At 41.0% G+C, this 17141-nt stretch overlaps 1 protein-coding gene across 3 annotated transcripts in view; it reads left to right on the top strand.

Moving 5' to 3' along the window:
• The first annotated feature begins 2566 nt into the window (after window positions 1-2566).
• The window catches only part of LOC121952252 (receptor-type tyrosine-protein phosphatase gamma), a 505310-nt gene continuing 490735 nt past the window's right edge, over window positions 2567-17141 (top strand). For 2 of the 3 annotated variants that reach the window (XM_088083307.1, XM_088083299.1), the window contains exon 1: window positions 2567-3185. In XM_088083307.1, coding sequence (XP_087939433.1) covers window positions 3092-3185 — 94 coding nt within the window. In that variant the 5' untranslated portion in view covers window positions 2567-3091. The remainder of the gene's footprint in view (window positions 3186-17141) is intronic. The other variant, XM_042498811.2, reaches the window with a different exon arrangement.

Below are 17141 nucleotides of genomic sequence, written 5' to 3'. Positions count from 1 at the left end.
TCATGAAATCACGCTTTTTTTTTTTCTGTAATGTCGCCACTCTCAAACTAGATGAAATGCTGTAAATTAGCTATTTTTTTCATCCTCTGCTGGATGCAAAAACACATTTATAGCCCACTTGCCTGCTTGGTGTCATATGAGACGCAGTGGCACACACTAGACATGTCACACAGTCATTAGATAAAGGTATGGTTGCTGTGATGTGCCGATCTGCGGAGCGAATGTGAAAACTGCGGCTTTAGATGCATGTCGGCAATATGATGATTCATGACATGTGTCAGCCCACGATGCCACCAGTGTGGGCTTCCATAGATTTAACATAGAACAATGGCTGTGGGAAATATAATGCATTTCATACACTGATGCACAGAGATGCCATTTACAGTGGAGATGCTGGGAACATATCCTTACTGCTCTTTGAAATGGTTGATCTTGTCCCTATTTTAAAAGCATTAAAATGCCCTGGCAAATAGCTTGCACCAAGAAATGTTAACTTAAAGTAAATGTGTATTGTCCAGAAAAGCAACATAAGCAGAAAAAAAAGCTAGCTTTGTGATTCTAAAATGACAAGCTCAATCACACAACCCTAACCCTAACCCTAACCCTAACCCAAACAAATTTATAGTGGCCATATCAACATACCATAGTTCCTAGCCTGCAGGGTGTCTCGGTTCTAACTTGTTTCAGCTCCGATTAGTAAAATCCAAAAACTCAAGTGAGGCATGAGAAACTTCAACAAAGTTTATTTAGTAATGCAGGAAAATACTGATGGTCCATTCTTCTGGTCCTCTACCGACTTGATGCTCTATTCAGAATCATTATCAGAATTGGGGTTTATTTGCCAAGTACGTTTACACATACAAAGAATTTGACTTGGTGTTTTGGTGCAAAACAATTAACATAACGGGAGAATAAAAATAGTAACTTTAAATAGAATAAGATACAAGATAAAATTATTGAAGCAACATAAAAACATAAAATGAAAAATAGAATACAAAGAACACAAAATGTGTGTACAAAAGGTGCGGTGGAGGAATTGTACAGTTGTGCAGAAGTTGAAGTTGCAGTGCAAATATCTTCCATCTAAATTAGCCCACAGTGTGCAGTGTAAACAAAGAAAGTCAAGTCCAGCCTTCATAAATGTAACACATAAAAACTGATTTAGCCTTTCATTAATATAATTCCTCACATAAAACAGTATAAAGAAATGTTCCTACACGAGAAAGCTTATTTTGATCCACACCTGTGTAGACTTCGTCTACGTCGTTTCCAAGCACAATGTCATCCTATCCTCATTTATCATGCCAACTATTCTGCCCTATGGCATCATAGTTGTGGTGAACAGCCTAGCCCACATTCTAACAGAAATATTATAATAAGTAATGCAAATAATGCAGCATTCACAATATACAGAAACTGTTTATGTAAACCTTAATAAAACTATAACCTATATTGTATGTCATATACCAACGCAAACATTTTTTCCAAGAATATAATAATAATAATAATAATAATAATAATAATAAACAACTTTATTTGTATAGCACCTTTTATACATGAAATACAGCCCGACGTGCTTTACAACAAAGACATTACATGCACTGAGTGCTTCACATGAAAAGACATTGAGGACATAATAAAACCAGCACGTAGAAATAAGATGAGGTCAGAATAGAATACATAGAATGCATCTTCACATGGATAAAACCAATTTGATAATACTGGTAAAAGTAAGATAAAAGTAAGGCTTAAAAACCGAATGCACAAAATACATAAGATAAGATGGAAAATAAAACTCAATGAGATCATATTAATAAAAAATAAAGCTTAAAAAATAGTGCATAAATCCATAAAATTAAGGAAAATACAACATTTTAAAGAGATGCAGCAGTGTGTAAATGTGATGCAAAGTCACATCAAGTGGCTCTTACAAAGTTCTTGACACCGTTTTTTTCTTGTACAAGTTTTAAATTCTCTTTTTATACTACAAACTGACTCCTTGCTGACACAGAGGAAGGGGTTGGGAAGAGTGGCCGAGGTCAAATTGTGATCAGGGCCACTAAAAGGTTTGTGCCGGCCCTGCAAACAGACATTTCTTGCCTTGACAGTGACAGAGAGGCATCATCACAGCATTATTTAGGTTGTATTAAATGCAGACCTCTCCACCTTGCATTGTATTAACTGATGCTTTTGGTTGCTACAACAGGATTCATTAATGATCACTAAACACAGTGCTTCCAGTGCGGGCTCCTTCTAGGACAAAATCTGCTGGAAACGGAAGTGCTTTGTCTAATGTGGATCTATTTTGGAGTCTTTAATATGAACAAAAAGCCCCCTGGAGAGCACATATCTATTATTACCCATTATTATGGGACATGTGCATGCGTTTATCCTGAGCGACTGTGCGTTCTATAGCCGGCGCTAGGATCCGGAGGAATGACCTCTCTCTCTCTCTCTCTCTCTCTCTCTCTCTCTCTCTCTCTCTGTCTTTCTCTCTCTCTCTCGCTTTCGCTCTCTCTCTCTCTTTATTTCTCTCTCTCTCTCTCTCTCCCCCCTCAAGACTGTTTTAAAGTCTCTGCCAGACTTGGGCTCACACGCTATTTCCTGGATGGACGGAGGAATGGAAAGCTTCCAGCGCCTCTCCATCACCGACACCGACTCTCCCCTCTCTGTGTGCCCGACGAGCGCTGCCTCCACCGCCGCAGCCGCAGGAGCGACGCCGCGCTGTGTGAATCTCCGCTGCTAGTCTCCCCTTTCTAACCCGCTTTCCCTCCTTCTCTCTCTCCCTCTCTTCTCTCTCTCCTCGCTGCACATCCACGCTCCTCCAAAACCACCAGCATCCGAGTGTTATGCTCATATCCGGGGACATCGGGGGGATTTTGGGACGGAAAGACTCTTTACTGGACCTCTAAAAAAAAGAAAAAAAAGAAACATTTCTCCGCCCTCCACGGTGCCTCCAGTCTCCGTCTGCGCTGCGTCTCCGGCGCTGCTTTTTACGCAGCGAAGGCGTCGCTGATTTGCCCGCAAAAAAGGGAGAAACTCAACAGTTGTTGCTGCTTATTGTTTGCATGTCGACGTGCACATCACTACCATGTGGAGGCTACTGCAATCGTGTTGTTGCTGCTGGTGGATTTTCTCTCTCATTTTGCCTGCCTGCGTGCTCCTCTGGGCCGAGTGTCATCCTGGTAAGTTTCCCCTACAAGTCAAACACTGTGTTCTTCTTTCTGGTGCTCGTGTCAATGAAGGAATGTGGTTATCAGTGTTGCGCTGTCAAATGCATCTCTTCATTTGGGTATCCTGTAACGGGTCACCGGCTGGGAAATATTCGTGCCTTTTTAGCCATGACGCGCTTCCCCGGCAGCGGCACGCCGACTGGAAACTGTTAGGGACGCAAAAAAGGGCATTTAGCGAAAGAATTAGTATGCAGCCGAGTGACCTGTTTGAACCTCCTCATCCCCATTAAAAGCACATCTCCATCACAGGAGCGTGTTTCCCCCTGCTTCCTCCCCTCTGCTGGAACTCTCCAGCTCTCCAATGCCACATTTTCTAAAATATTTCCACTCAAATAGCAAACTAAGGATAAAAAAGATATAATAGGGTGCCATTTAAGGAGCAGCAGGTATGGTAGTTGGCTGGTAGTTGGGTCAGGGATATGGGTAGATAAAAGGAGGAAGATGTGATGCCTTGTCAGCCGGCGGCGCGTACGCCAAAGCCGTTATCTCACCGCCTGGAGCAAGACAGCAGGGCTGTGAAGCCCCTTCACACACTCGGAGGCACACACAACCCCCCCAAAAATTGCAAATCTGTGCTGAGGGGGAAAGCAGACCTCGTGTCTGTGTTTGGGATTGTCATGTAGACCCCTCGAAGGGGCTTCCAAAATGTGACTCTAGATCTCCATATGGCTGTGGAACACTCTGACTGACTGAGAAAACACTGCTTCCTTTCTCTAATTGGGCTAATCTCCAGCTGTTATATAACACAATTGAACGATTTCCCACATTTGCAAACAGGGAACCCTCTGCTTCGGTTCAATCACTCCTGGGCCCCCGGTTTGAAAGGCTTCAAGCCCCTCAGGGGCCCATACATGAAGAGGAACAACAACCTTTTTTCGGTTGCTTTTACTGTCACACAGAAAACAGTAGAAATGTGTTGTATCTAATTGGAACAGAAATCCAACAAATCATGTTTGACCTTGACCGGGGTGGCCACATACGCTCCATTCCTCCAGCTGTACAAAGAGCCAAGAATTTCACACACACTGTCCAACCCTATGGAAGCTTGGAGTTGGATTCAGGAGGTTTGATGTTCTCATATTCAGCCACCTTGCAGCTTTAAAATCAAGTCTTGTGCATGTATATAGTGATCATATTTTGCAAAGGAGTTCCTCTTTGAATCAATAACAATAGAATTAATCGATGTTGGACAAAAAAATCCTAATATGTCCAATCAGATATCTCTAAATGTAATCATCGTGACTAATGGTGCTTTCAGAGGATATTTACGCCCAAGAAAAAAAAAAAGAGAATGTGTAATGTGGATTGAGAGTGATGGAGAGGTCGGTTTGACTCAACCAGATAAGCTCTGAAATGTAATACAGCTTCAAAAAAAATGACAAATTCCAAATGGAACCTTTTACATGATGATAACAGAAAATTCCTGACACCGTCCGAGCGGGGTATCACGACCCGAACTTGATAACGTGTTGATGTATCACCCAGCTCTGCTCTCAAATCTGTGCGTAATATGAACAAAACAGCCTTCACTAATTCTTTAATGACTCCACTGGCCCCTGGTTTTGGGCTCGTTAATCCAGTCCGAGGGGCCACTGTGATGTTAAAATTCACCCGGCTCGCGTTGGAGCTGTCAGCCGAAGCTGTCTGCACAGATATGACACGTTATCACAGAGCCGGCTAGTCGGGGCCGTATTAGCCTACTTTTCAGCTTGCCTAGATTAGCTCTTATATGAGTCTTAAGAGATGTCTTGAAACAGACAGAGTAGGAGATTGAGTCAGAAAGCAAAGGATGTTGACCACTGAGCACAGACGCTGCTTTTACAAATCCATCCCAGTATTTTTACTCGGCAAGGGTTGATTGATAGACTTCACTTTTTGAAATGAATCTCTTGTTAGACATTCGGGGGCTCAGTGTCGAGCTCCTGCACCCCTCTCTATTTATCATCACGCATTTTGTGTGATCACAAACCCGGAGAGAAATAAAGTGGAAGAGAGATCGGCTGTGAGAGATGGATGGTGCTGATGGATGGATGGATGGATGGATGGATGGATGGATGGAGGGACAGACAGCAGGATGGAGAGACTGGTTCATCCCACAGGTTGAGAATTTCTTACGCCCCATGCTGAAAAAACGAAGCCAGCTGTTTTTTTTCACAGACCAAATATCCGAGATGAGTCAAAGCAAATGGATTAACACTTTTTTTCTCTCTCTTTTTTTTTTTTTTCGTAAAGATGCAGTCGTTTTTAATTTCAGAAAAAAAAACGTCTCATTAGCAGGTAAAAACAGTCTGGTTTGAGTGTGTTTGTTGATAGGAAACAAACAGATGTGTGATGCTCAAAAAACAGTTACAAATATTCATTAATGTTGTGCAGATTAAAAATTAAGCAAATAAAAAAAAACTGCAAGGGGGAAATTGGGCGTTTCATAGCAAAATGACACGTGTTAAAATTAGCTGCATTTCATTTTGTCCTTTCCATTGATGTCAAATCAATACTAAAATAAGAGAAAAACAAAAGGCAAACTATGGAAATAGAGAAATATAGGGTGAAGAAAAGGACAGATGGATGATGTTAAGCTTGTTTAGCAACATGACGAATTTCTGGGCAAGTGGGCATCGCCACCGAAGGGCAAATCCACGGCTCAGGACGTGGAACATCGATAATCTCTCTCCCGCTCCGTCTCTTTCTACTTGACCTCCTCTTTCCCCTCCCCTGCCTCCCTCCCTTCTTCCTTCGGCTCGACGGCGTGTTGTCATGATACCGGTTTAGAGCGAGCCCAAGGTGGCCGGTTCATGTTCACGGTGCTGGCAGATGATGTAGGAACAGAGATGAGTGTGCTTCTCTCCTGCTGGGTATCATCATCCGCAGGCTCTCAGCGCTGCTCCCCTTACCTTCAGCTCCCGCTCTTCTTTTCTATTAATAAGGCTCTTATCCAGGAGATTGGTTTGGGTGAAAAAAAAAAAAAATCACAGGGAAAGGCGAAATCGGCTTTCCGTAAAAAAACATGTCACCCATGGGCCACATGCAAATGTGGATGGCTTTGGTGGCTGATGATGTATAATCAGCCATGAAAGGAAAAAAAAACACTCAGAAGAAGTCAATTTTAGCATTTCTAGTTTTCTGCTTTATTGTCAAGTGAAAAGATTTTCAGTTGTGTTGTGTTGTAATATTGGCTTTCAGGTTATGTGTTGAATTGTTTTGCGAGTCTGAAAACAAAACAAAAACCTGTTTCCCATACAAATCAAATTGGAAATGAGTGTCATGAGAGGAAAAAAAACAGAATTGAGGAAAATGACATACACAATTACAGATTTACAAATAAGATTACATAACTTTACATTCAGTACTGCCCTGTAATGGAGATAATTGATACGGTGGAACGTGATGTGATGTTTTCAGTCCTACTTCTCTCTAATATCATATCGGCCTCCAATGATAATGAGGCTCTTGTTAAGTAGCATTAGGGTTAGAGTTAGGGTTAGGGTCATGAAAGTCAGCATGTAGTCTTTAAATCCTTTTAAACCTGAGAAAATTGGCTGGATTTTTTTGAAAACATGGGAAAAAGGCAATGAGCACAAAACATTTACCTGAAAATTAGTTTTGAAAAAAATGTCAAAAAAAGGAAATAAAAAAGAGAAAAAGACAGTTTAAAAAACAAGGTAATGAGAAAATGACCTGAGGAAAGTGTCTTAAATATATAAGAATTTTGTAAAATAATGTAAAATATTTACATTTCTTTTTTCCCCCTAGCTTTTTTTTATAATCTTCTAATCTCTTTAATTTGTGGAACATTTCATACCAAGTTGCTCATTGCCTTTTTCCTCATGTTTTTGAAAGAAATCAATTTGCTCAGGGTTCAAAGGTTAAATACTTGTGAGAAGAGTCTGAAAGAAGCACAAGTAAAGTAATGTCACTCCAGGTTTCAAAGTTTTTAATGGCATCATTGTGTGTTTTGTGTATTTAACCAACCAAACGTGGTGAAGAATTCCCTCTTGTTTTAAGATTTGCATTACATAAATGTTTAAAAAAAGGAAAGGAAAACGGTTATCAAAGTCTGCATGTAGTGTTTGAAATGGCATCATTGTATGTTTTGTTAATTTGACCAACTGGACTGAAATGTGGTAAAAAATCCCCACTTGCTTTAGAATTTGCATAACATACACGTCAAAAAAAAAGCTCAAGGAAATGCAAATAGAAGCCATCTGAGAACCAGTGATTTATCTCCCTCCATGTATATGCGGGTTTGTGTTTTCCTGCTGATCCATAAAGCGTACAGCTCATCTTTGAAGCAATTCCCTGTGATTTCCTCAGCAGGGAGGCTATGACGCCCGCAATTACGGCCTCGGTTCCAACCCTCAGTTTCTGGGTAGCAGCGCTTCATCCTTCGAGCTTTCTAAGAGTAGAGTACACTGTTTACTCCAGAGTCCACCTTCATAAAGTCATACCTCGCTGCGGAGCAACACCCGCCATGATTCAGCCGAGAAGTGCCGTTAGAAATACAACAGAGATTGTGCAGCGCTGTCGAGTCATGCACGAGTGACCCCACCGCTGCCAACACGCCCCCTAGTCGCCCACATAATGGCCGGTTTGCAGCCACGCAAACATCTGTTTTTTTCTTCTTTTTTTTTGTTAAAGGGAGACAGAAAGCTCTGAACATCACTGCGGGGCGTCCGCTAGCTGACACAGAGCATCACTTTTCCCTTTTCCCCCCTCGTCTGCGGCGTGCGGTGTCAGCGCCGAGGCATCACGCCCCTGTCACCGCGCCGCACTTCAGCCCTGGGTTAACCAAACACACAAGGGAGAGGGAGAAAAAGAAAGAAAAAGGAAGGAGACAGAAGAGCAAAGAAAGAGATGTCTGGCCTTCAATCTGTCGCTCTGTGCTGCGAAAAATGAATGGGCCCTGTCGCTCCTGGCTAGGAGGAAAAACAGAACAGTCATTGTAATCTCACAACAAGCGCCTGAGCTAGCACATCTTCTCACCCCCACAAACACACCGACCCTCCTTCCATCTATCTCTGTCTCCTTCCTCCACCATTTTTTTCTTTTTAATTCACCCTCCTTTCCTCCCGCTGGTGCTTGGAGTGTGTATGCGCATACACCTTTTCTCTTAAATCCAGAGACAAGCCGGTTTGTTAACCATTCTAAGCAGGGCCCCTGTGTCACAAACCTTTTCTCTGAGCCTTTTTGTCGCAGCGATACAGGGAGATGGTTGACATTTAGCGAAGGGATTGGATATGCTCCGTGGCCCTCGGTTGCCAACATTATCATCATCATCATCTCAGTGCTCACCGAGCTATTATCTGGCCTCCGCTGTGGCCAGAAAAACGCTCGCACGTCGGCTCACGGGTCACTTTATCAGTCGGCGAGGGGGCCTGTCAACGCAGTCCTGGCTTTCCTTAATAGATTGATTAAAAGATACAGTGTCATGTTTGTCCGCGTGTGTGTATATATGCAGTGGGGGCGGGAGGGGTGGCAGCTATCCATGTAGGATGCTGCTTTGGTAGCTGCCGCCTTGTCATTAGGAAAGAGAGCAGAGGAGAGATAGAGGGATCGGTAAGCAGATAAATGGAGGAAAAAAGAAAACATCCTTTCTGTTGTGCTATTGATTTTTTCGCAGGAAATGATGCTGTTTTGTTGCACAAAGGGGGAAACTAAAGATAAATAGGTCTGATAATGATAACAATAGTAATGATGATATTAAGTGCAGAGGTGCTAATGATATCTCGCGACGAGTGGAGCCGAGCATGGCGCCGTATTTTGTTTTTCGATCAGCGTTTCCGCTCAGCTGAGCGTGCCTGTTAGGTTTTTAATCTGTTTCTCATCGTTTTTTATATATATATATATATAAATTCATATGCCCCACGGTGCAGCTTGAAAAAGGAGAATGCTGGGAAAGATGGAGCTGTCTGGCCTTCTCCTCAAGCCGCTCCCCGTTTCTCTCAGACTTAATGGGCTGCTGAAAATAAGGCGCACTCTTCAAACCGCCACCCAGCTTCTTCTTCTTCTTCTTCTTTTTTTTTCTCTTATCTCTCCGTCTCCATTGTTCCACTTCATTGTTTTAATCAAGTCCACTGCTGGATTATTTGGAGAAAAGGAGGGGGGTGTTCCCCTATCATTTTCTGGGAAGGTGCCTCCCGAATTTTAGCTCAGTCAGGCTTGTGAGAGCCGTTTTGCAACAGCATCAACCCCCCGCCCTTCCTTCCTTCCTTCCTTCCTTCCTTCCTTCCTTCCCATCTCTCTCCACTTTTCTCACTCTCTTCATTCTGCTTTGCTAAGTCTTGTTTGCTCCCAGCAGGGTTTCGCGTTGGTAGCCATATGTTCTGCTTCCCTCTGCCATTATCACCATCATGCTTTTCATTCATACGTCTGACTAATGCTCTTGGAGAAAGCCTAGATCTCGCATCAAACAGACTTTGAAGTTTTTCCACTATAGCTCAAGTTGCATTGTCTTAAAGGAAAATAGCAGCAGAACACACACTGTTCTGCCTGCATGACTGATTTGTACCCATCAATGAGCTTCAGGTTTCTCTCAGATGGGCAACAAGGGCTGGGTATCAAATCGCAATACTGTTTTGGCACCCACCAAAATGTGTTTGTACCACTGAGTGCTGAAAAATGCCAAGTACTATACACTTAGATTGTTATCAGTTTTCTTGTGTTGCCTTCAGATGCTTTTCACAAGCATTAAAACCTTTGTAACCCAAGCATATTGGTTTGATTTATTTTGAAAACATGGAACAAAGGCAATTAGCAACATGAAATGTACAACAAATTACCTGAAAAAGAAAAGAGAGCAAGAGAAATGTATTAGAAAATTAGCAGTTTTTTATTTACAGCTGGGTGTCATCAGTAGCAGACATAATATTATCTGAAAATAAGCCCATAGGAAAGCATATATACGGAATATAACATAGGGCCCAATTTGGAGCCTTGTGGTACTCCGCAGGAGATGGGCGCAGAGGCAGACGACATATCAACTGTGACAGAGACTGTTAGTCCTTTGTGAATCTGCATCTCTGTGACTTGTATTAGGTTTTTTGGTTTCTCTTTTCTGCCCCTTTTCTAGTCAAGAGCTATACAGGCTGTTCTTGCAATGAGAAATGACAATTTTGACAGCATTTGTGGTGTAGGAGGCTCATCTCACCACACAGCATGAGGAACCCATTCACAGAAGGAGCAAGCTCAAATCTATTAGAAGAGCAAAACCCTGAAAGATGATGAGATGGATGGCACGTGACAATGTGTGGCAGAGTTGGATCTTTTTGTTCAGCCCACTGAAACCTGAGCAAACTGGTTTATTATTATTTTTTAGAAACATGGGAAGAACACAATGAGCAAGATAAGAAGAAATCACCCAAAACTTAGAAAGAAATTAATAAAAAGTGCAGGACAATTAACTGAAAATGAACAACAACAAATGAACAAACAAAGAAGGGAAAATAATTGCACCAATATGCTCAGGTTTCGAAGATTGTCAGAGGTTTGAAAGCAGCACAAGAAAAATTATGTTGCTCCAGGCTTTCAAAGTGTTAACCCACATTTGGAAAAAAACGGAGAAGGGAGGTGAAAAATGTGTCAAAACTATTTTTGTAGTTCTCATAGTAAAGTATCAGTAACAGTATAGGTTTGGTAGCAAAACTCGAGTACCATATTGGCACTGTAATAAAAGGCATTACCTAGCCCTACAGGCAACAACATGAAAGTAAAAGATTAGTTTCTTCTGGCAAAAAGGTCTGTTCTTTTGTTGCCATTCTCTCTTGGTAAACCAATAAATGCTGCAAGACACCCTGGCAGGCTGTGGTTGCGTGCAGGCAGGAACACAACACAGAGGGGAAAAAAACAAAGAGAAAAGAGAAAGACATAGAGACAGCACGAGATGCTGATGAGAGTGGAGAGGTGTATGCAGCCAAGCCCTTTTTTTCCATTTTGCTAAGCGGGATGCCAGCGGAGCTTCTGTGTCACAGAGCAGGGCCGCTGTGTGTTAAAAGGAGCTTAGACTGACAGGCTGTCGGCCGGCATGGAGGCTGACGAGCCTAACTGACGGCGACACCAAACAAACACCGGGAGGTGAGAGGAGAAGGAGATGAAAACAAATGGACACGGCAAAATCCAAAGAGAGAGTTCACACTCAACCTACCCTGCAGATTGAAACCTGTGACACCACCAGTCGTTTTGGAAGCTGTAAGATGCAATTTGATGGGATATTCCTGACAGAGCGGTGGCTGACGGTTGCCAGGTGGCGGTTCTTTTGGCCACAGGCCCTCCTCCCAATCCCCCTTACCGCAGCCACCTTGGCACATGTCAGGACTTTCAGACACTTTGTGTTCTTTTGTCAGGCTCAATAGGTGGCCATTCACTCTGCAGCTGTGACAGCTCTCCGATACAGCGGTGAAAGGTGTAGATGGGTGTTCCTGCCATTTCCCAGAACGCTTTCTCATTTTGAATGTTGAAATGCACTTCACTCGACTTCCATCAGTCATCCCTGCTGACAGAGGAATGGGAGCAGCTGCTTTCTCCCTGAGAAAGGTGAAAGAAATGTCACCATCTTACTATGATATTTGGAGTGTCAGTTAGACAACAGGCCTCGGGTTTTACTTAGTAAGCTTCTCACTCACTTCTTCCTCTTTTCCTCCATGGCCTCGCTCTTCTTTCTTCCTTTTTTTCTGCTGTTTATTAATTCCCTTTATACCTTCCAATGTTCGCTTATCCTTCCTTCCCACGCGGTTCTCTTTTCTGCACTTACTCTTTCGAAAACACCTTATGTTCTATTTCATTTTGTCATCCCTCTTTCCCTCCATCCTCTTGATTCTTTTTTATCCCTTTTCTCCATTTCCTCTTTACCCTTTTTGCCACATTTTCATTTCTTCATGCTTTCTTTGTAGTGCTTCTACTCTTAACAATTTTCTTTTGGTCCTCCCAGTTCTACTTTTCCTCCTTATCATCTCGCCTTGCCTTTCCTTTCTTCTTTTCTAATTTTTGCTAATTCTTAATCATCTTTCCTTTTTTACTCTTTCTTATTATGTCCTTTTTCTTTCTTTCTTTCTTTCTTTCTTTTGTATCCATACAGCAGTATTTGCTTCTTGTAGCCAGTCCCCTGGGTTTCTCACTTCTCTGGTCACATTAACATGCTTCTGTAACCATGGATTATTATTCTGAACACAGCTCAAACTAATGGCCATAAAGTAAAATCCCATTTTTCACCAGAATGGAAAAATGTATGTGGGCGTGCACGCGCGTACACACACACACACACACACACACACACACACACACACACACACACACACACACACACACACACACACACACACGCGCACGCACACATTCACACATGCATTTCACAGTTGTTAAGTGCTCACAAAGTAGCGTTTGCAGTAAAATTCATTAATGAATTTAGCAATAAAAATTAGGATTCAGGATGAATCTCAAAGTCGGCATCAAGATGCAAAGTGTTGAAGACAGATAAGGACACCTTTGAAAACCTCCTCCTTGGCCGTTAATGAGGAAATAAATATCATATTATCATTTTATGAAGATGAACGGCCGCCATTGGCTTAGACTCAGAGACTGGGAGGAAACCAAACTCTGGCTATTTACAGCCCACATCTTGTTTTTGTAGTTTTGGCCATCCTTCCCGTCAGTGATAATCGTATTTAATGGGTGGGTTATTTGCTGAGATCTGGCTGCTGGAGCAGAGAGTAGTAAAACAGCAACACCAGCAAGCAGATGTTGACATAAGTTTAAAAAATACAGAGAACACTCATGTAAAAACTCAACACCAGTTCACCTGTCATGAGGAGTACCAATCAGTAATTTACTTTGACAAGAAAATTGCTAATCCAGTCTATGCTTTGAGATGACTTATTTTTAACATAAAGCCAGCACTGTGAACTTGAGTCATAAAGATTGAAAGATGTAGGCGTTCACGAGGCATCAAAATCTGAAGAAATAATGCTAATGGGTTGAATCATTGCAGGATAGTTGTGAAGAATCCATCATTTTTGGAGCTCGATCGATAGCAGGTGCTAAGAGCTTCCACTCCCTCAGTTATGATCATTCTGTTGTAGCCAGGTTTGTATCATGGCTCTAGGAATGGGAAAGTTAGACTCAAATAATTTGCAAATATCAGATAGATTTATATTATAATATATTATAATAAATATAATATTTGGTGCAAATATTCATAAATTTTAATGGTCCCCAGAGAATAATTCCTACCTACTTTGGCAATTCCCAGACTTTTCATCTTGTGCCACCATCAAGATTTGCACAGAACTTAAGCGATACTTTCGAAATGTTGATAAAGATGACTGAGTTTCCATTGAGTGATGTTGATGATGTGACTTCTCCTCTGGCGATAACATTCCAAGAAGCATGGCAATGGATGTTCAAAGCATTAGCAGCTTTATTTCTATTGCAGCCACCACACAAGCTGTCATTATTTTCAATATAAGGTGTTGTAGGCGTGTTATGCAAGCGATAATGAAAAGGCAAGCTCCTTACACATGGGAGCGGCCACATATGAGGGATTTCTGGGAGGTGATAGTCCACGATTTCACAGAGGAATATGTATGTATGGAAACCTGCCTCATGATGTTGACTTCTTTTTTTTTCAAATCACACTGAAAATGTGTTGCTCAATTGAGTAAAGTCAAGGGCTAACAGCCCAGCCTGATCTTGTAGCTTAAGGTGGATAATGGTAGCAATTTTTAGATGTTGCTATGAAAGTGACATGAATATTTAGCAGATTTTATGACTTGTTTTAAGTTTATACTAAATCGCTGTTGAGTTATAGCACAACTTAAGTTTGGGTATTACATTTAATATTTGTCTCAGTGTGACTACGGGTAAAATTGTTTAGATAACATGGGTAAACTTGGTATTATGAAAACCAAGTTGTTGTTTTTTGGTATAATTTTTTTTCCCCCCTGAGGGAACGTAGAGAGTTAGGTCTGTGTGTAGAAAGGTAGGAAAAGCAGAATGTGTTTTTGCTTACATAGCTCAGCAGTGGCCCTTGGTGTGCTTACTCTGGATTATCACCAAGCATTAATTCATGAGGCTTGTTTTACCGCTCAATCAGACCAGTGTTGGGAATGTTCATCCATCAACCCCTTTCCCTTCCTTTCAACACAGCCCCCCCTCCTCTTGCCTGCAAGCTCTCCTGCTTCCCACTCCTTAAATTAATTTTTTGCACCCCTCTCCTCCTCCTTCTCCTCCTCCTCCAATAACACATAAGCAGCTCCAAAATAAAAGTCGATGCCTGCACTCCAATCTCATGGCTGCCCATGATTTGTACCTTGATCAAATATTTACAAAGGGAGCACAAACCTTCTTTTCAGCTCAGTTTTTCTTGTGTTGTGCACAGCTCCGTCAGGGCACTCAACTGTGATCTGTTGAAAGTCAATACGGGAGCGTCAGCACAGTGATATGGAGGTTGATCAGTAGTAAATGTGTTTTTTGGTAGTGGGAAGGTTGGGTGGAAAACGGGCACAAGTGCAATGTTATCTATCTTACATAAAATTAAAATTCTATCGTCTGCCTCCTTTCAAAGACAGTCACGGTGTTGTAACCATTATTTATGGATCTTGCTTTTTAGAGGATAATAACTGCTGCAGATCAAGGAAATTAAAAATAATAATTAAAAAAATAACTCAAAATGAATATGCCAAATAAATATCTAATTAAGAATGACTTTAATGAATGAAAATAAGATGAATATATTTGAGCAGTCCTTGTAGGACTCATTGATCTTGGGTTTTTAAGCATTTAACATGACATAACAAAAATATATAAAATGACCATGTCCTCTTAATACCGCAATACTTGGTGGTTGTGTGATGGTTGATCATTACATACATGATGAAAGTACATTGTAAAGTGACCTAACTACGTAAAGTGACCCAGCTACGTCAAGTGACATAACAATACACGTAAAGTACATTAGAATGTTAATTTAAAAGAATTTAACGCTTGACATTTAGTTTCACACGGGACACAAACAGTGGTCTCCTGGGTGAAAGTCCACTGTTTGTTTGACCCGGCAACCACCCAGACCTCCTTTGTCTGACCTGCTTTCTTGCTCTTTCTACCAGTGCAGGGATCGCAAAAGTAGAACCAGGGAATTCTTGTGTCCGCCACAAAAATGGATTTTCATTCACTTCCCTTTGGCACCGTTTCCATGTAACCAGCAAGTAATTTCACCACATGTAATGTGAGATTGAGAGGTTGTGATCATTTCACTTATTTCTGTCAGACAAGGTTGATTTTTCATTTTTTCAGATGTTGATTTTGAGAGTTAACTTCACATGAAAACATTTAAAAATCAACAGTGTACTTAAGTATATGAGAAATCATAATTTTCATTGTTGCTTTAAATCTACACTGTTAGATAGCAATCACAAAAATATACATTATATTTATAGATTCATCATATATGGTATGTATTGCATCCATATAATTTACTTTGAGTAATGTTTGTTTGCAAACAAAAACAAAAAAACACAATGAACTATGCATTCATGCACATAAAATACACTGTAAAAATACACTTTAAATTGTTGAGTCATTACAAAATTAACTGAACTTGTCTTTTCAAATTCAGCCAACTTAAAATTTGAAGGCAGCCTGAACACTAACATTTTTTAGTTAAAACAAATATTTAATTTTTACAGTGGCCATGTAAAAATACAAAACATATTCATAAAAAAATAAAGAAATAAAAAGTTGCATGGCACAGAAGTTACATGCAATATGTCAAAAGTGCAAGTGTATTTATCAATCTATAAACAGAGCAGACTGATCACGCCTTTGACCTGGGCTGTTCACAAGTCTTAAGCTTCTTATTGGATAACACTGAGAAGTAACTGCACCCACGAAAATAATCTTGTATGCTCTTTCAACCAGTGGTGACTAGATGCTCTTTCCACACCTGATGTAGCACTGTACTACAGTTCAGTGCTGAACAGGAGGGAGACATTTTTCACTTTTTCGTTTTTATGTATGAAATGATTCATCAAGCAAGAACGGCAGATTAATTGTAATCCAGTGAACCTTAGTTTTTTTCCTTAAGCTTTGCTAAATGCATGGTCTGTATCTGAGTTGGACAATTCCGCCCATCATCCATCTTTTTTATCTGTCTATGTTGTAAAAAAAAAAAAAAATGATTTATCTTTATAAAAGCTAGTGTTTGGGCTGCCTTCAAATTTTAAGTTGCCTGAATTTGAAAAGACAAGTTGAGGTAATTTTGTCATGATTTAACTTGTTTTCTCAAATTCAGTTCAATCTCAGCTCAGACAATAACTTTTTTATGGTAAATCAAATTATTTTACAGTGTAAGGCAAACAAAAAATCCCCAAATAGGGGGGGTTTATTAATTTAAATGATATAACAATAGCAACACAAAATATTTATACTTTCCCTTGTGTACAGTGGACTTTTAATGGTGTTTTTTCTGATTGTGATTGTTGCAGAGAGTTGACATGGTGTGTATTATAGTCAGTACTGAGGGTAAGCATGGTATTTTTGCAGCCTTACACTGAGTGGGCCAACACTGATTTTTAAGTCTGGATATCCACTCCTATCCTCCAGTGTAGGCAGCGGGAATAAAGGCAGTGAATAAAAAAAGAGAGAAAAGGAGAAAATCACTACATGCCAAGAAGTGTTGTGTCACACACTGAGCGCAGAACAGTGCAGAGAACTCCTCATTAAATTCTTGCAGTGGCGTTGGTTTTTCCACTTTAATGCTTGGGAGACGCTGGTTTCCTCCTTGGAGAGAGATGGGGACTTGGGGGCCACTGAGACAAGAGCATAGCCCAATTTGTCTTAGTTCCGGGGGGAGGTGGTTTAAACAGCAATGGCCTCTCCTCTTTCTTAATCTCTAGTGACCTCTCCCTATCGCTGTCTTACATC

This window comes from Plectropomus leopardus, chromosome 2 (assembly GCF_026936395.1).
Source record: "Plectropomus leopardus strain MGB_pleo_1.0 chromosome 2, ASM2693639v1, whole genome shotgun sequence".
Taxonomy (NCBI): domain Eukaryota; kingdom Metazoa; phylum Chordata; class Actinopteri; order Perciformes; family Serranidae; genus Plectropomus; species Plectropomus leopardus.
The sequence above is the reverse complement of the archived record's forward strand: the minus strand, read 5'-3'. Positions and strand labels throughout refer to the sequence as shown.